The sequence below is a fragment of the Taudactylus pleione genome, unplaced genomic scaffold (assembly GCF_031769625.1).
Source record: "Taudactylus pleione unplaced genomic scaffold, aTauple2 ptg000322l, whole genome shotgun sequence".
NCBI lineage: Eukaryota > Metazoa > Chordata > Amphibia > Anura > Myobatrachidae > Taudactylus > Taudactylus pleione.
The window spans coordinates 4,191,221-4,211,765 of record NW_028284723.1 but is presented as its reverse complement, the minus strand read 5'-3'; the positions used below and the strand labels follow the sequence as shown (position 1 = coordinate 4,211,765).

At 41.6% G+C, this 20,545-nt stretch overlaps 1 protein-coding gene across 1 annotated transcript in view; it reads left to right on the top strand.

Annotated features, from left to right (window-relative positions):
• LOC148509511 (G protein-activated inward rectifier potassium channel 4-like) overlaps positions 1 to 20,545 on the top strand; it is a 93,523-nt gene that overhangs the window by 53,568 nt on the left and 19,410 nt on the right. The window contains exon 3 of the mRNA XM_088443018.1: positions 1,470 to 2,709. Within this exon, the coding sequence (XP_088299144.1) occupies positions 1,470 to 2,709 (1,240 nt within the window). The remainder of the gene's footprint in view (positions 1 to 1,469; positions 2,710 to 20,545) is intronic.

Genomic DNA, 20,545 nt, shown 5'->3' with positions numbered 1-20,545 from the left:
AATAGAAGTCGCAGCAAGAGACTATGAGAATGTTCCTTGATACATGCGCAGTGCTACTTAGACGCATGCGTGGTTTTCGATAATCGGTCAATTGCATAAATATCGGGATTACGCCCGTCTCGGAATCAGGCCTATATGTCTAAGGAACATATTTATCATGGGCCACAAAAAACGTGTGTTTTTGCCCTTTCCATTATGTAATCACCATTGGCTATAGCACTGCTATCAACGCCAATAAAATACAGAGTTTCTCATAAGCAGGTATCGTGATGGTGCAAGTATGGTCTTGTTAAAATAAAGTAGTTTTTCTGTGTTCATTGGTTGTTAAATATTTTTAATTTTTTGGACATTTTTAGCAGTTTCATTTATATTTTTGTCTACCAAGATGAAATAAAAGCTGTAGTCTGAGCTGTCAGTACCTCTGTGCATAAATGAACTGGCAAGCTGGACAACACATGTTCAGATTCCCTCAGGCTGGCCTATCGAAGTGGCAAAGGTTAACACGGATCATTATCACTGAGGCAACGGACAACTGGTCAGCTGACCCAGTGAAATTTTATTGATAAATTGCAATGAAATTTGGTTTTTCATCATTCTTTTCACTGCATATATTAATATAATAAATAGACCCAAACTACTCAATTAGCTTGCACTGATTTCTCAAACTGGCCAAACAAGGGACTTCCATGATAACAGGGATTGTAAGGAGCCTTAACTAGTTGTGTCAAAATAATTTTCCTGATACAGTTTGTGTTATTCGGTTGACTCACAATGTGACTTCCTTTGGCCGATATAGGGCAGAATTCAGTTAGCCCTGTTAATTTAATGGGGGTGAAAAAAACGTGGTAGCCTCAGACTTTAACACCTGGGGCTATTCAATTCCAGCCCCTTATTCATCCGATACCCTTTTTAGCTCCTGTTAAATTAACGTGTTAACAGAAATAGAATCCGTGATAAGTTCCCAGACCTATGCACTAACAGGGTAGCAGCATCCGTTACCACGCTCTTTAGTTGGAATTTTTTTTCGGGTCTTATCAGCCATGAAAAAAATCCCTGTTAAGTGCAGCTTGCGGCCTGCATTCGGGGCTAATTGAATAGCCCTGAGGGATCAATAAGAGTGCAGTAAATTACCGTGGCTCCTTGAATTCCCCCACATAGTGTTATTTGAAGTGTATCTGTCACCAATAACAAAAGTACAATAAAACATTACGGAAAAACAGTACTAAAAAATCAATAAAGCTACAGCTGTGGGATGAACAACATGGCGTACAAAAAGCCACACCCAACATTCGACTATTGCAGGCCTGGCTGGTCACACTATAACAGGGTTGTGGCCACCTAGGAGAATCGGGCTTGCAAAACAATGCTCCACCACTAGGGCACTAGGAAAGGAATTCAGATGTTAACATTTTTTTCTATGCCGGCGATATAAATATTCTGTATTAACATTTATTATTATTCTCTTACAGCCTGAAACAATGGTTGTCTCTGTCACTTCCTGTGATGATTACCATCAGAAATTACAATTTCCTCCTCCTAAAAAAGGTGGTATCATCTCAAGCTTTATTCCAATGTCTTATACCAACAGTATCAGGGAAGCTCGTCATAGGAGATTCAGCGCTGTAGAACAAACAAATACAGTTGCTGAACCCCTAATTGCCAAGCATAGGCCTAGTGTGACCATTAACACAGAGGACTTACCCCGTTACCAACGAGCTGCCCAGCAGGAGACACCCATGCGAGAAGCCAGTTCAAAGTGGTATCCTAGTCATGCCCTCAGTGTTCCAAATATTCCCATGCGAAGCAAAACCCCAACCCGTAGTGTTGTCTCAGCTCCAGCCACCACAAAATCACACAGGATGCGTTGTAAGCTTATGTGCGATGACCGTCAGCTTTTCAATCTCACCAATCGTCAAACACGTCAGAGGTATGTCACCAAGGATGGAAAATGCAGGGTCAACCTTGGACGGATTGATGAAAAGAAAAGGTTTTTGTCAGATATTTTCACTACCGTTGTGGATCTAAAATATCGTTGGTTCATTTTTGTATTCATGTTGTGCTATATTCTCACCTGGGTTTCGTTCGGAGTTCTTTATTTTGTGGACGCCTTGATTAGAGATGACGTGAATCATATTGGGGACCCCGAGTGGAAGCCTTGTGTTGACAATGTTGACTCCTTTCTTTCTGCCTTACTCTTCTCTGTGGAAACTCAAAGGACAATTGGTTATGGCCACAGAATGGTAACTGCCTATTGCCCGGAGGGTGTAATATTGATTATGGCTCAGTCAATAATTGGATCAGTGATTGATGCACTCATGGTAGGCTGTATGTTTGTAAAGATTTCTCGGCCTAAAAAAAGAGCCCAGACGTTGATCTTCAGTAAGAAATGTGTGGTGTCGCACAGAGATGAAAAGCTATGCTTGATGTTCAGAATTGGAGATCTACGGGATAGTCACATGGTAGATGCTAAGATAAGAGCAAAACTTATCAAATCAAGACAGACAAAGGAAGGGGAATTCATCCCACTGGAGCAATCAGAGATCAACCTTGGTTATGATACTGGAGAGGACCGTCTTTTCCTGGTGGAACCTCAGATCATCTGTCATTTCATCAATGATCATAGTCCTTTCTGGGAGATGTCTGCAGAGTCACTGAAGCGAGAGCAGTTTGAAATTATTGTAATACTCGAGGGCATTGTTGAAGCCACAGGTAAGCACAAGCCAAAGATGTTTATCTTTTCTGCTTAAATGTATCCGTTTCCTTTCATTAGTCTATCGTATACTAGGCTGTTGTGTGTTAATTTGAATAATTAGTTTAGCACATTTGTGCCATTTTATTAAATATGCTTTCTGCTCTATATAGGGTACATATGTGTCCTGCTACATCGTTGCTGCGTTCGCACCCGCGCCTCCATAGGATTGCATGGTACGATCACAGTGCGCGCCATAGCGTGCCATATGCTGCTGCGGGTAATTTCATGGCACGCTGCGTGCGCACGTTTGTAGCACAATTGGTAAAGATGTAGCAGGACACTTCTGTATATACTAGTTATGTTTGTTTCCACAATCCATGCGGAAATGTTATGTAGTTGGATAGCAAGCTCTTTGGTGTAGCTTTCTTTATACCCATTTACCACCTTGGATTATATTTTAGGGCAAAATAAAGTAAAGCAAATGTATTTTTTGGTCTATTAGACCAGTTTTCTGAGTTCTTCCCATTGGTCTGCAGGAAACTCTAAATATATGAGTATCCTATGACTACTTCCTAGCATTGATCACATTTGTGAGTGCTGTCTCAGTAGAGTTTGAGGTTGGGAACACCATGGCAGAGAGTCGAAGAGAGAGTAACAGAGGGAGGGAGGGTTCCAGGGTTATGCATCTGAATGTGCAGTATGGAGAAAATAGTACGCCACAGGCGCCATAGAATTGGAGCAATCGACAAAAATATAGGGCATGCTTAAAATTTCGCAAGGCCTCCTCATTTATTAAAATGCCTCTGGTTGTTAATACTGTATATATGAATAGGTTAGGGGGACTGGATATTATGTGGAAATATTTTGTGGTTGAATGACAATTATCAGGAGATAGTAGGAATTCCAAAGGTCCATGGTTGGGAGAGATGTTGCACCTCTACACGCACAGAAAGCCATCTATAACCAAGAAACTAAGATCCTCCCTTCTGTATGTTTGTGAAAAAGTAGGCAACTGAAAAACAACATTTGCACTATGCTTTTGAATGTTTGTATGTAAGCCTTATTTAATTCAACTAATGAGACCTGAGAGTATCTGTTTCCACCTATTTTAACCTCGGTAAGGGTTTAGCATAGACAGGTAAAAGTGTGTAACAAACCTCCAGATGAATAGCAATATGAAAATGTGTCCAATGCACTAAATTCAGCTCAATGTTAAGTCTGACTACAGGATCTCTGCTCGCACCGTCCTGAGATACGAGCAGAAATCCGACTTAAGTGCTGGCCGCGATGCTGTTTTCAGACTTAGTGCAGCGCTAACAGCCTCACGGCCGATGCAGTGAATAAACACCCATCTTAAGGTGCAATAACCGGCATTCTCTAGGCCCGTTTTCAATTTGGGCGAAAAGCTGTTTTTGTGTGTTTTTGGCGAAAACTTTTTGCCAATGACATCATTTCGCCAGGCGGAAAGTCAATGCAATGTAATAGGCGAAAAAGTTTCGCCTATGAACAGCAGGCGGCAAAAAGTGCAGAATTGGGGTTTTGGGGTGCAACGTTGCGGGAACCTCCGTGCAGCTTTCATACAGTCCCCCAAAGGTAAATTGTGTCAAAAAATGTTAAAAAAACACTTAAGGACACCCCAAAAAATCACTTTGAATTTGGGGGCGAAAAAAAAAAAAGTTGGGGGACAAAGTTAAAAACTAGCGAACTTCACTCTGGGGGGTCCCCAAGAATGTCCCAGGTGTTTTTTTCATTGCAGGGGCTTGCGGCAGGTGGATTTTTCACGATTTATTCAACTTAACTTTAGCAACTTTAAAATGTGCTGACCCACATTTTCAAGTACCCCAAATTTGCTGGGATTAGTTATTTTCTGCAAAAAACCCTCCAGAATACTATTCTTCACCACTTATACGAAAACGCTATTTAGCAGCTATTGAGCCCGTTTAAAAACACCAAATACCTTCAGCAAGCCAAATTGGGGGGGTATCATAGGGAACCCCCATGTCAGAGCATCTTTTGGGGTGTGTCAGGCTGATTTCCCCAGATCTGTCAGTACTTTCCACTTGTTTCAGTTTCGCCGGGTCCCGTTTTCGCCTACTTTCAAACTGATTATGGGGATAAGCAGGCACGCGCGCGATACTTTTCCGCCTGCGATGTAGGCGAAAAGTCCGGGAGGTGAAAAAGTATCGCGGCTCAGCTCAAATTGAATACGGGCCTTAAGTGGTTGTAATTATTCAGCATCGCCCCCAATGAGACATCTACAGGAGATCCGTCATTACTATGGCATATGATTTGACTAAGCTATGAAAGTGAAACGCACAGTTTTGGAGTTTTTCTTGTTTCATCATGACTCATACAACTCAAATCAAACAAACTACTTTGCAATCACTGTCATTAATTATTTGTGTAAATTCATCACGTAAAATATGTTCCCCTTTGCTCTATTCAGCCCTCCTTTACCAGTCCTGCTTGATATACTAGAGTATGTAACCATATGACACTGGATTTCAAGGAAGAACTACATTTTACCATAGTTGTTCTTGGATATATACATTTTGCTATACAGTAACCTAGCTTATTTTTGCTTATTGTGTTTTCTTATTAAAAATGTTTAGGATTTATTATTTTCGAGTACTATTTGGTTTTATTTCCACAATTACCAACAGGTATAGTCGTCTTTAATAATATGATTTTTTTTTAACTGAGTCTGGGATTATCTGCTGAGGGCAGCAGCCAAAATCTTGCCCAGGGCACCTAATTGGTTAGGACCGGCTCTGACCCATCAACCTTTAAAACTAAATTATTGATGTTTGCTAAAAATTGCTGGTCAATGGCTAGTCCCAGCATGTGAGGTAATTAATTAATAGCGCTGCGGTGTAATATGGATGTTTGCAGCTGAGTGTCAGGGTAACAGTGAACAATGCATGTTACCATTTTATTTAATATCTGAACATGTAAATGTTCGGGGTTAGTGTTCCTTTTTAGTCTGACTGGACTAAATTACATATAATGACAATTGTATTGGTTGGGTAAAGCTGACACATCTGGTATATACATATGGAGCTTGGAGTGGCTAATAATGGTCCATTCCCCACAAAGCAAAACATCATTTCCACATAACATCGGCACATACTTACAGACTTTCTGGCTGCCAGGTCGGTGCAGCAGGGGGTGTGGCGGCGGCGTAAGTGGGCGGTGAGAGGGCATGGCGGTGGGATTGCGTTATCACGGCAGCGCCACCGCTTTTCAATGCCAATACTAATGGCATTTTAAAGCAGGGGGTGGGGCTACAAAGACACGATTAAGCGCAAATTACGTTATTGGCTCCACTTTCGCTTGTGTAGTGGGTGCAACGGGGGGTGGGGGTTGTGTGTGTGTAGGGTGGCATAAGCCAATCCAGGTGAGTTGCCTGCTCTTATGAGGGGCCGGGAGCTCCGCCGGATTTTCGGAGAGCTCCTGGCCGAGTCGGGATAGTAGGCAACCACGCATCAGGATTTCACTCTGCCACATAATGGACATTGTCATAGTCAGTGTGAAAGAAAATGCAACAATAATATAAAACTGGATTTAAAAAATAGCATTGAACATAGGGGTATATTTGCTAAAGTGCCGGTTTTTAGAAGTGGAGATTTTGCCCATAGCAACCAATCAGATTCTAGCTATTATCTTCTAGAAGGTGCTAGATAAATGTTAAGTAGAATCTGATTGGTTGCTATGGGCAACATCTCCATTTCTAAAAACCCGTACTTTAGTGCTGTAAATATACTCCTTAATGTGAGAAATGGATCGCAACAGTAAGATGCAACACATTATTTTCACTATTAACAAAAGGGTATTGATCAATGAATGTTAACTCGTGATATTGGTTATTGGCTAGAACTTGATTATTTACAGCAAAGAGAAAACACAGAAGTTTAATATTACATTCTCAAAAAATGATGGTCTATTAGTGGCAGAGGTAGATAGGCAAAATAAACCAAAGATTGCAATGTATAATAATATGCTATAAGAAAAATATATTTTTGAATTTTTTGTATAAATAAAGTTACTAGCATTTAGGGGGTAGACAAAAAATATACAGAAATGACATGTCAAGCAATTGGTTTGCAAGAAATGTCGGCGGTGGGGCTGCAGCACAGTCGAAAATTCAAATAGGGGAGACACACCAACTGCCAGTGCGTCCCAGCTGGAGAGGTTTGGCAGAGTTTGTGGTGACAGTTGGTGTGGCTACCCTATTTGAATTTTGGACTGGCCTCACCTCTGGAGCTGCCACTGCCTGTTGGTAAGTATCCTAACCCTACCGCTAAGCCTAATCCTCCCTGCAGCCTAAACCTAAACTCCCTCCTAGTGCCGAACCCATAACCCCACTACTTACTGTCGGAATGCCGGCGCCAGGATTCTGACTGGTGTCGGGATTTCGGCGCCGGCATTCTGAGAACCGGCGTCCCGACAGCCGGGATTTAAACTACATCCCATCTGGTGTATACAATCAGAAAAAAATCTGAATCTTTCCATATGTGTTGGTAGTTGCATAAATAATTCTATACTTTAGGAAGTGAACAACTATACTGTATAACATAAAGTAATTGGCTTGATGAAATAATAGTATTGTTCTATGGTGATATTAATGAAATAAATGCTAGTTAGTATACAATTGTTTCATAAGTAAATTCAACCAATATTATTATTTCAGCCAGACAACTTATTTAAATAAACAATATAAATGACAATATATAAAAATGACCAGTATGCAACAAGTTTTATTCTAATTCCTGAGGCTAATGCCACACTAAGCATTATTTCCAAATCTCTTAAGTGTAAACCATATTTGTGGGTTTGTTACATACCCCTTTAGTGCTACTGTAAAAGCAAACAGCTGGGCGTTTTAAATTCCTCTGTACTCTAATGTATTACACAAGCTAATTCTATTAAAGCATTGTTTTTTAATCACCTACATTTATGAAAATGTGCTACACTACTTATTACCATAATGTTACTGTATAAGTAGAACCATAACCAGAAATGTTCTGGCCTGAAGCAACAAGAAAAACTGACACCTGCTATTCTTCAATTGTAACCATATTAACTTAAAATATGAATTACCCTGTGCCCCTTCAGCTTTGCACCCTGGGTGGTTGCCTCTCTCGCACAGTACTGGGTATAAGCAATTAGCAAGGTGTTCCAACTCACTCCACACTGCATGATGATGATGATGATTATTTGTTTAGTCGACATCGACTTTCGGACACTCTATGGATCAGTGAACGCCACGCTTCTCTTTCTCTGACCGCTTCCTTCAGGTCATTTATGGGCATGTTCGTGTCAGCCTTTATTGTGTCCAGCCAACGAGTTCTTTGGCGTCCTCTTCTTCTGGACCCGCTGACGAATCGAAGTATTAGCGTCGTTTCTATTGAATTAGCCCACATGACATGTCCATAATACAAGAGTCGTTGTTTGGTGATCTTGCCTTCTAATGATATTTTTGGTTTGACCCGCTCTAGGACTGCCTTGTTCGTATTCATTGCTGTCCATGGTATGAGCAGCATTCGCCTCCAGCACCACAATTCAAAAAGCATCGATTCTCTTGCGATCTGCCTACTTGAGTGTCCGGGTTTCGCATGCATACATAAAGATAGGAAAAACAATTGCATTGACCATTGAGCTGCTGATATCTTGCTCTTCCATATCTTCATCATTCCTAGCATAGCATTGCGGCCAAGTGCAATTTGTCGCTTTATTTCAGTAGATGATTCTCCACTGCCATCAATCTTAGAACCCAGAAAGAGGAAGTCTCGTACCCATTCGACTCCTCATTATCGATTGCAATATGGACTGCATCGTCACTTGCCGTAGTCATTATCTTTGTTTTCTTGGGTACAGTCCCATGCTCTCGCTTTCTTCTTTGACTCTTCTGACCAGATATTTTAGGTCTTTTCTACTTTCAGCAAGCAGAGTCTTCTCATCGGCATATCGTAGATTGTTGATGTTGCTCCCTCCGATTTTTACTCCAATTGTAGACTTATCCAAACTGCATGGTCTCATGATCATTTTGGCGTAAAGATTGAATAAAGCTGGCGAGAGAATACAGCCTTGTCTAATGCCTTTTCCGATCTTGAACCAATCCGTGTTGCCAAAAGCTGTCCTGACTGTGGCTTCTTGGCTCTTGTAGATCGATTGCATAAGTTTCTCCAGGTGCTCCGGAATGCCCATCTGCCGTAAATATTTCCATAGCTTGTCGTGATCAACGCAATTGAATGCTTTGCTGTAGTCAATGAAGCAAATGTACACATCCTTTTGATACTCTCGTGTCTTTTCCATAGTCCATCGCAGGTTTGCTATTTGATCTCTGGTCCCCCGACCCCTGCGAAATCCAGCCTGTGTGTCTGGAAGCTCCTTCTCTACAAAGTAGGCCATGCGTCTTTGAATAATCTTCAGCAATATTTTGCTTGCGTGCGATATGAGTGCAATAGTCCGATAGTTGCCACATTCCTGTGCATCGCCCTTTGTTGGAAGCGGGACAAAGACTGATCTAGTCCAATTTTTGGGCCATGAGTTCATTCTCCATATCTGCTGGCAAAGTGCTGTTAGTGTTGAGACAGGTACCGGCTTGAGTAATTCGGCTTGTAAACCGTCGACGCCGGGGGCTTTTCTGTTTAAGTAGTTGTTTTAAAGCCCAGGCAACCGCCTCCTCTAGAACATCTGGTTCATACTCGCTTGGGGTTTCCTGGCCCATGGGCTGATTTGGTCGATTGCCTGCATATAATTCCATTGTGTATTCCTTCCACCTGTGCTTGATTTGGTCTTCATTCAGTAGGATTTTACCATTCCGGTCTTTGATGGTCGCTGTTTTGCGTGACGTAAATGATGCCCTTGCCTAATACACAAAAGCGAACAGTTCACAAATGTGGCCTTGCTTGTTTGACTCTTAAAATTTTGTGCACTGTTCATTCCAGTAACGTTCCTTATCTCGTCTCGCTTCTCTCTGAAATTCCGCATTTAGCAATTTGAATTCGCTACTATTACCAGAGGCCTTGGCAGTTCGTCTCTGTCTTGAAATTTCAATCGACGCATCTGATAAACCATTGCGATTTCCTTGCTGGTTCTTTGTACGAAACAAACTTTTTTGATTCATCCATTATGATTATCCACACTGTATACAAGGTATCAAAAAGCTAATTTTACCATACCATTAAATACTGTATTCCAAATGTCCTAAATGTAAGACTTGTGAGCAGGGGTGCCGAGAGGGGGGGGGGGCAGGTACAAATTACCCGGGCCCAGGCTTCCTGAGGGGCCCGGCGGGGCTCGGGTCCAACACTGCCCCCCTCCGTCACAGCAGCCCAGCACACAGCGTGTGCTGAGCTGCAGTGGGAGACTGCTCGTGGCTGCTGAGCAGCAGCCACAGCAGTTTCCTATGCCTGTGGGGATGGAGCGATCACACTGAGCGTGCCCCCCCTGGCCTTGCGCTGGGCTGAGGGGGCACAGAGCACCCCCTCGACAGCACGCAGCGCCGCTCCGCAGTGCTGAAAATCGTTTTTTTCTTTCCTGAAGGGGCATGGCCATGCCTCCCATGATTAGGCCACGCCCCGTTACCCGGGCCCGCCGCGGCTCTTGGCGGGCCTGCTTGTGAGTATACCTCTCATTACATTAGTTATAGTATGTAAGTATACATATTTCTTCTCTCCAATAACAGATAAACACATCTTGTACATGGCAATAAGTGAGTGTTCACTACAAGGGTTACAAAACCCAGGTAATATATGCAATCAGAGTTGCTCATTTTTGAATTTTTCATATTTGAAATTTGCACAATGGCAATTCTATATTCTCTCTCTTCATCATTATAAATATGCATTCACAGGTAGCGGCCTGCTGAGAGGGTATCTAGTGTGACAGGACTAGTAACCAAACCAAGTGTAGAAAGAGAAGTTAGACTTGCTTTTAGTCAGAACCAGATATGCCAGAGATTTACCAAAGGAGTGTCCAGATTATTCATCAAAATAAAAGTCATACACTAGAATCCACAGCAGAGGTACCCAATGAGAAAACAGAAATCAAAACCAGATAAAAGCTGGATCAGACCAAGGAGTGGCAAATCAGAAATCTGGAACAGTAACAGGAAAGTGAGCCTGACACTCCGGCGGTGTGTGACATTGGATACCTCTGGACACCTGTCAAAAGGTTTATGTGGAAATTTCTTATGGTAGACACAGAAAAGTTGAATAGGAGATCCATCAAAAGACCTGACACTACATCTTTCTTCTTGACCAAACCCTTTCCAATTGACTAAATATTGTAAATTTTCCCTAGCGACTCTAGAGAGATCAGGATTTGCGTCACCCTGTATTTCTCTTGATGATCTACAAAGACAGCTGAAGGAGAAGATTTAGTAGTGGAGAATCGGTTGATAACCAGAGGTTTAGAAGACATTCTGAATCTGAAGTGTAGATGGAAGCTTCAACCTGTAGGCCACAGGGTAGATTAATTGCAGAATCATGACTGGCAAATTTCATAGTTAGTCAGTCTCTTTTTATCTGGAAAGACTTTACTACTAGAGATGGCTCTAATAAGTTTTGTTTTTTGCTCCAAAATACCCAGAAAGTGTGGGACCAAATTTTGAACAGCAGGAAGTACATTGGATGAACAAGCTGGATTCTCTCACAGGGTGATAACAATACTGAATAAAGAATGGAAAATAGGATGTGGACTCAGGGAAAAGCTTATTATTACCCAATCAGCCTGGATGGTAATACATACTGCATTCTGATGGATTTTTTGTATTGATTTACTTCAGTTGCCCATTACTGTGAAGATGGCATGCAGAAGAAATATTTAGCTTAATGTCAAAACCTTTCCAAACAGCTCACCAGAATTTAGAAGTGAATTGTATACCATGATCTGAGACTGTACCTGAGGAAAATCGATGTAACCTGAACACTTTGACAAATAGGTTTGCTAATGTGTCGAAACCTTGACATAAAGGGAGATCGGTGATAAAGCTCATGGAAATGTGGGTGTACAAATGGTCAGGAGGAGTAAGCGACAGCAAAGGACCAAAAGGGGCTTGAGTCTAGTGTTTCACACACAGAAAGCAAGCAGCCACAAAATCTTTCACAGACCAAAATGTATATAGATACTACAGCGCACGTGTGATCAATGTATATGATACAAATTACAATTTAGGAAATAGCTAGATATAAAAAATTATATATTGTGTAAAAAGTATAAACATAGAGTCGTGTGGAAATCTTCATAAATAGCACAATTTAATAGGCATATGCAAAAATGAACATTAAAATAATATAATATAAAATAGTTTTATATAAACAGATATATAACAATGTAAATATATATCTGGAGTGTAGTATAGAATCCTTAATCAGAGGTACATCTCCCACATACGTATTCAATCATATGCTGATAGTGTAAAGTCCCGTATAGTAACCAGTACCTCTCTCTAGTGCAATCCTGCGGATTAGGTCCAAGTAGATCTGTGATTCTGCAGCCTGTGCAGTCCTGGTCTCTAATGGCCCGATAGGTGAAAGCGGATAACAGATAGCACAGTGTCACTCTCGAGTGTAGACAGCGTGGATATATCCAAGGAGGGTGTTAATATCCTGCAGCCTGTGCAGTCCCTTTCATCTTGGTCTCCAGTATCCCATAAGAAAAGGAGATGTCTATGGCACTGACCGTGATCTGTGATGATTCGTATCCTATAGTTGTAAAATGGCACAAGTTGTGAGTGTGGTTTTCTTTTATAGTCCAATATAATACTGGATAATCAGCAAAAGGGAAATCCAGTAGATCCAGTTTGGGGCAACCTCTGCTCTCAGGCTGACGCGTTTCTCTGTACCAGACAGCTTTATCAAAGGCAATGCCTATGATTGAATACTTATGTGGGAGATGTACCTCTGATTAAGGATTCTATACTACACTCCAGATATATATTTACATTGTTATATATCTGTTTATATACCACTATTTTATGTTATATTATTTTAATGTTCATTTTTGCATATGCCTATTAAATTGTGCTATTTATGAAGATTTCCACACGACTCTATGTTTATACTTTTTATACAATATATAATTTTTTATATCTAGCTATTTCCTAAATTGTAATTTGTATCATATACATTGATCACACGTGCGCTGTAGTATCTATATACATTTTGGTCTGTGGTTCTTTCCCAGAGAGACTACTCTGGTTTACGGCAGCAAGTATAAAGTGTGATATCATTTATTTCGAATTTAAATGAATTTTCTACATATATATTATTAATTAAGTTTTTTAAGTGGTTGACAAGACACACCCTAAGTACCTTTATTTTGCGCCTTGTATACACAGTACAAAATCTTTCACATTGGCCACCAGCAAACTCTTTGGATAAATTTCAAGTTTTTCCTAAGCCCAGCATGACCTGAAAATTGGGAAGCAGGAGCCCAGTTCAATAATTTAGGATGTAGCTCTGGAAAGACAAATGTTTTGCCTGAATCTTCTCTGGAATGGTGACTGACACAAAACAGGAAGGCTCAAGGATGGCTTTGATCTTGCATGAACCTCTTTATCCTAGTATTCAAACGATACAGAGAAAATATCTGCTTTCTTGTTCTTGATGCCTAGCTTTTAAGTGATCACTTATTAAAAAAATAGATGACTTAAAGATAAAAAAGATTCCTACGGTCTGAATACATTGTGCCTGGAAATTTTGCTCCCTCTAATAGGTGACACCTCTCCTGTAGGGCCAACTTAATAACAAGGATCTCTTTATCCACTGTATTTTTAGGAAAGTACAGCTCCAATCCCAACAGTGAAGGTATCAACTTCCAGGTAGCAGGAAGAATTGTCCTCCAGCTGTTTCAAGATAGAGACAGTCACAAAATGTTGTTTTAAGTGTGAAAAGGCAGATTCAGCTTCTTCAGGTCAAATTCTAGAATTTTGAGTGTTCTTAGTCAGACCTGTGATGGGAGCAACATAGTGGAACAGTTTTAAATGAATTGCTGGTAATAGTTATGGAATCCAACAGATCTTTGATATGGCCCCAGAGAGGGTGGAGATATGGCTCCAAATGAGAAATGTCTCCAAGTTTCTATATTTCAAAAAAAATATAGAAATTTGGAAATATTTCTATCCCCTGTATTATAAATAGAGATGTGGGCAGACCCCCATGTTTTGGTTCTAAATCATCATATTTTAGTTTTGGCTTTGACAAAATAGTACTCAAACATTTTAATTTTGGTAGTTTAAATATAGCACATTTATGAAACATAGTAGCACAGCAGTGGCAGACAGTATAGCAGGTTAATAAACTATACAACCTTACAGAATGTTTTCATTAATCAAGAACTAATAGCTCACAGGTAAAAGCCTAGTAGAAAATATATTACCAACACACTTCTCCAAACAGCAAATCACAGGCCTCAGGCTAGTAGAGGTGATTGCTGCCAAAGCAAAGTCTGTCAGAGTAAAGTGGTGCACAATGGAAATGTCCTTGAGCCATCCGACCCACCCTTATGGTGTATATTTAAAAACGACATACACAGTTTAACAAACCAAGCACTTCAGTGACACAGGCTGCTACTTTTGTGGCTGAAATGCTTGGTTTATTTGGGCCCCCACAAAATAAAATATTTTGGTGGTTTGGTTGAACCAACCTACCGATGGGCTTAAAGCTAACAGTGTTCATCATCTTCAAAATTGAAGATGTTATCATCCAAATCACTATTAATATCATCACCACACAATATTAGGTCATCCCCACTGGAATCCATCATTACATTCTGTTCGTAATGTGTAATTTATTTTGATGAACATCAATGTTTCCAAATTTTTAGAAGTATCCTTCTACGTTGATTACTCACAAGATTCCTGGCTGTGCTAAACATTCTTTCTGAGTACACATTGGAGGGTGGGCAGCTTAAGTACACCTTAACTAATTTGTACGAGGGCCTCCAAAATTATTTTTTTTCCTCCCAGTAGTCAAAGGGCAGTGTGAGATGCTAATTTGTACATTATCATTAAAGTAATCCTCCACCATTGATGCTTACTGTATCAGATTGAGTCACAGTAGAGGTATCAATATATACAGGCATTTCTTTTAAGCCTGTCCAGATGTCATAATATTTTGCTCTGGTGCACTAAGTGGACTCATAATCATCATTGGGCCTCTAGGAAATAGTAATTTTTTTCTGTTGCAGTAGTATTTGCAGGGGTAACTGAAACAGGAAACTGCATGTCATGTGCCACTGGAGCTAACAACTTGCTCGCAAGGAAATCTTTAGCTCTGTCTCAGTTGGAAATAAAGACATTACATAGGACTTAAACCTAGGATTAAGCCTGGTTGCCAAAATTTAATGATTCCATTTCAAGATGTTACAAACCCTTTGGTCCTAGTAAAGCAAATTAAGAACTTGATCTACAAGTCCAACATACTTAGCAGAATTGCTTAGTTTTATCTTCTCCTTCTTCTCTCTAGCTCCTTTTCCAGTACTTTAATAAAGAGTATGAACTAACTCAGACTGGCAGTGTCTGAACTAATTTCATAGGTTACAATATCAATTTATTTCAGTAGCTTGCATAAAACCGAGAGTATTCTCCAGTGTGCTGCAATAAGGTAACATGTCCCCCTCTCACTATATCATGGTTTGATATGTACGTCTTGATGGCTTGTTGCTGTTCATCCAGTCACTGAAGCATATAAAGGGTGACATTTCATCTGGTTACTACCTCTTTCTCCAGTTGGTGGCATGGCAAATTGAACTTTTCTTGCAGTTGCTGCAATGTTCTACATGCAGTTGCTGAATGCTGAAATGTCCAGAAATGTTATGGGCCACAGCCAGCATCTCCTGCATGGACCTCTCACTTTAAGAAATTCTGAACCACCAAGTTTATTGTGTATGTTTTAAAATTTACACAGTTATAATACTCATACAATGTTACTAGCATTATTGAAAATTACATATCCTGAAGAGAGTTCTAGCAGGGTAAGCTATTTGCTGTCACATACCTGAGTTTTTCCAATAGATTGACACCAGTATGCTTCCTAGTGAAATCAGTGATATAGAGAGTATTGTGCCTGTTAATGAGCTGGTGTTGTGTGTTGCTGAAGGCGATACATCCACCCAATGGGATGTTACAGTCATGTTATGTTTAGTTTGACCAGTACTATTTGTCCACATACTGTATATTTGTAGTTAAATGGATAGTTGGTTCAATGCCATTTTCTAGGCAATGAATAACTTTTTGTTTAATGTACAGGTACAGCTAAGGAAATGCTGTTCTTTTAAAATAGAATTAAGATGGAATTTGGTAGTGTGGACACATGACCTCAACTAATTGTCTAAAACCAGATGTATTGATGGTGGATATTGGACATAGATTTAATGCTAACATACTGTAGCTATCATGGCTTCAGTGATCCGCTGGATGGTGGCTGTAATACTTGCTTCCACTTGCAAATGATTGTTTCAGAGACAGTTGTTTTTTTAAGTTAATAGTCTACTTGGTCCCCTTCTGTGAAGAAGAATTACTCCCAGCAGCAGCCTTAGCATGCAAGGGTTATTCTTGGGATTTGTGAATTGCCTTAGGGGGTGTCAGTTTGCTTTTGCAAATTGGATGCAGGAGAACTACCTCTGTTTGCTAATGAGGATATTAATGATGAAGGTGTTGGCAGTGGAGATTGCATGTCCTGGGCTCTATACATGCTTCTGGTAGCTGATGCTAGAATGCTTGTATATTATTTTCCAGATTTTGATAAACTACTTGAATGAACTGGCTGCAAGTGCCGTATCAGGTAGGATGTGCTCAGATGGTTAACATCCCTACAGAGGTCCTCATACTGTACATCTAGCCTTGGTATGCCAGGCAGCGCAACTTGCTTGGTGTGAGTGAGCCGCCAGGTCCTGTGCTACTCTGATCACTTTGAGCATCTTCTTTTGCCAAAAATGCTACTAGGATGAACCAGCAGACTGTGCTGATTAATTTGATATGCAACACATATATCTGTGTGCACCTAAGTCTGTATATGAAGCACAATGGAATTTGGAATGAAAAAAGCTGCATCTGCTAAATTCTAGCACTTCGTATATAAAGTCAGAGACTCAGTCGCACACAAATATACAAGTGTTGCATAACAAAGTAATCAGTACAGTCTGCTGGTGTGTCCTAATTGCATCACATTGTCACAGATGCATTTTTGGTAAAAAAAAATTATGCAAAAAAGACCCCCGGAGGTAGCAGAGTCTCATGACCTGGCACGCCAAGAGGGCTTTTTAGCAACATTGCAGCATAGATGTGTAAGGACACATCTGTTCCTCTACTTACTTTGGCACTAGAAATGCTACAGATGTCTTGACAAATGTTGTCAGGATTTCGGTAAAAATATTTCCACATAGAAGAGGTGGATTTTCTGGTCTTTTGCGCAGGCATTACAATGTGCTTCTTATCACTGGCATGAAGTGCCTCCACTGGTGGCTGGCTTATTTGACAGAAACAACATAATCCTCCTGAATTTTATCAACTTGTCATTGTGCAACACAATCATCATCATCCTCATTAGTATCAGATACACTATGATCCCCCTCACCCTTTTGCACAGTTACAAGTTCCAAAGTAGCATTCACGATTTCTATGTCTAAACCGTCATTTCTTCTACGACTACTCATCCTCATATTTGCAGAGGGTTAAAAAATGGTGGAAGGTCACTTCTCTATGATTGCAGTGTTAGAAATGTCAGACTCACATACTGTAGCACTTGTGGATATCCTTAGACACTCCTCAGGAATTTGTGAAGTTTATGAACATGCAATCTGTTCTTCAAAGTTTATGAACATGCAATCTGTTCTTCAACCACAGTGTTATTTTTGTGCACTGATTTGTCTGTATTAGAGTTGACACATCTAGACTCTGAGTGAGACGGCTGTGTATGCAAGGTTACAAAACTGTGCCTGACTGTGTTTGTCCCTGTTTTTCGCAATAGGCATTCTAGTGCATAAAGAGCAGTACAGGTTGAGTCTCCCATATCCAAATATTCCGAAATACGGAATATTCAGAAATACTGAATATTTTTGGCTTGACTGAGATAGTGAAATCTTTGATTTTTGATGGTTCAACTTACAGAAACTTTGTCTAAGGCACAAATTATTAAAAATATTGTATAAAATTACCTTCAGGCTTTGTGTATAAGGTGTATATGAAACATAAATGAATTTCATGTATGTACACAAACTTTGTTTGAGCCACAAAAGTCTTGAAAATATTGTATAAAATTACCTGCAGGCTGTGTGTATAAGGTGTATATAACACATATATGTATTCTGTGTGTGCATATTTGGGTCCCATTCCCAACATATTTCATTATGGTATGAAATTATTCTAAAATACGTAATATTCCGTTATCCAAAATACCCCTGGTCCCAAGCATTTTGGATATCGGAGACTCAACCTGCAGTAGGATCAGAGGCCCTGATTCAGAGCCGGTCGCTCTGACAGAGCGCTCGCTCTGAATCAGGGCCGGACTATTTTTTTTTTAAGAACGGCCTCCTGGCCGATCGCATAGCTGTGGATGACCACCCACAGCTATAGCGAGCGGCCAGGAAGATGGTCGCGATGGTCAAGACCATAGCGACCATCGGGCTTGCGACGAGACCCTTGTGGTAGGTTTTCATTGCTGCAAGCCCCAGAGAGATTTCAGCTCTAACAGAGCCAAAATCTCTCCCACTGACATCACTCGTGATGTCAGTGGGGCCGCCCCCCAAACAGAGGCGTTCACATGGGAATGCCTCCATTTGGGCAGCCACTCCCCCGGCCCACCCACCAAAGGGGGCTTGCTGTCACTCAACATTGACAGCATGCCCCCTTTGGTACGAGACCAGGAGCGACGGATTGCCTATCGCTATCCGGGTCTCGCGCATGCGCACGATGGAGCTGGCTCCATCGTGCGCATGCGCTCTGGGCCACCATTGACCCGGTTGCGAGTGCTCAGTGCTTGCGACCGGGTCTGAATCAGGCCCAGAGCTCGCAAATAAAGGCAATGGTCTAAGGGCCTGATTCAGACCCACTCGCGAGCGGCTGTCCGCTCGCAAGTGGGTCGATGTTATGGACTGAGCATGCGCACGACGGAGGGAGCTCCGTCGTGCGCATGCGCCAGACGCGACGAGCGAAGGAAAGTCCTTCGCTCGTTGTGTCCGATCAAAGGGGGCGTGCTGTCAATGTTGATTGACAGCACGCCCCCTTTGGTGGGCGTGCCGGGGGCGTGCCTCCCTGCCGGGGGCGTTCCCACGGGAACGCCTCCCGTCAGAAGCCGGCCCACTGACATCACTAGTGATGTCAGTGGGAGTGATTTTGGCTCTGATAGAGCCAAAATCACTCCAAAGCTTGCGGTTGAAAACCTCAACCGCAGGCTCCGGCTCGCAAATTCGATGGTCGCGATGGTCTCGACCATCGCGACCATCACAATGCACGCTCGTATAGCCTGTGGGTGGTGACCCACAGCTATACGAGCGTCCAGGAGGATGCTCCATGAAAATGGAGCCCGGCCCTCATTCAGAGCGTGCGCTCTGCTCAGAGCGTACGGCTCTGAATGAGGGCCTAAGAGTCTTCTTGCCACTGCATGTGGTGTATGGCATGTTTGCAATTTTACGCTTTTTCAGCAGTAACTTTTCCCTTCATAGTTAGAGGTGATTTTTGTTTTCTTAAAGATTGCCAAACATTGTTTAGATTTGGAGTGACATTTCTTACACCTTCTTTAAAAGTAAATGTTGAAGTACTATGGGAATGACTCAGTTTATGATGGAATTTCAAAGCTGCAAACAAGCAGATTTGCAATTCCATCCTTGCTCATATGCAAATGCTGCAGGAGATGTATGACGCCACCTGCTGCTTTGCAATCCCAGCACTGTGACTGAGGTCGCAGGCTAGGGTCACCATCGCGACCATCGGCCACAGCTTACTCAGGCTGGTCGACTTGCGAGGTCAGGAAACTGCATCCGTGGATGCAGCCCCTGGCCTTGCCACTACTGGAATGCCAGCCACCCCCGCACTGCCCCTTAAATGCCTCTGCCTGTCAATCAGACAGAAGCATAGCAGGGGCTGCATGCGATCACACAGTACACATTCTGCACATTCGCAGACCGGGTCCTGTGCATGCGCAGATTCCCAATAAATGGGAATCTGCACTCAGCATTGCTGAATTAGCCCTTTCGGCAATTCTGAATTAGTCCCTATGACTGTCAGCACTAGTAGTGGGATGCTCCTGTTCTTCTATAGACTGATTCCTGATTGCATTATACCAGGACAGGAGTAAGGCTACTATACTTGAACTTGTGACTGCCACCACAAGTGAGCATAAAATGAGATAGGGAAATGAGGGATTATTACCTTTACCATGCAGTGTTATAGAAAGGCTTGAGATTTTTTTTAAACCAAGAAAAACATTTATTTTTTCAACTTTTATTATTTTGGGGTGCAGCTGATGGGGACACAAGATCCAGTAAGTACAGTAATATACGCTGCCTCTCAAACACATATAATCTTCCCTTAAAATATCTAAATTTAATTAAAAGACCTGATATTTATTTTTAAACAAGAAAAAAATATTTTTCAGCTTTTATTATTTTGGTGTGCATCTGACGTGGACACAACACCCAGTAAGTACAGTAATATATGCTGCCTCTAAAAGACACACAATCTTCCCTTGGAATACTGTATATACTGCTTGATCAGAGCAGGGAGCTCCCTGGGGCTTGCGCTTGCCGAGACCCAATCTTAGGGTCCCGTCGCAAGCCCCGATGGTCGCGATGGTCTTGACCATCAGTCCCCCATCACCTGTCCTCTGCTGCACCTGTTCAGGACAGGAG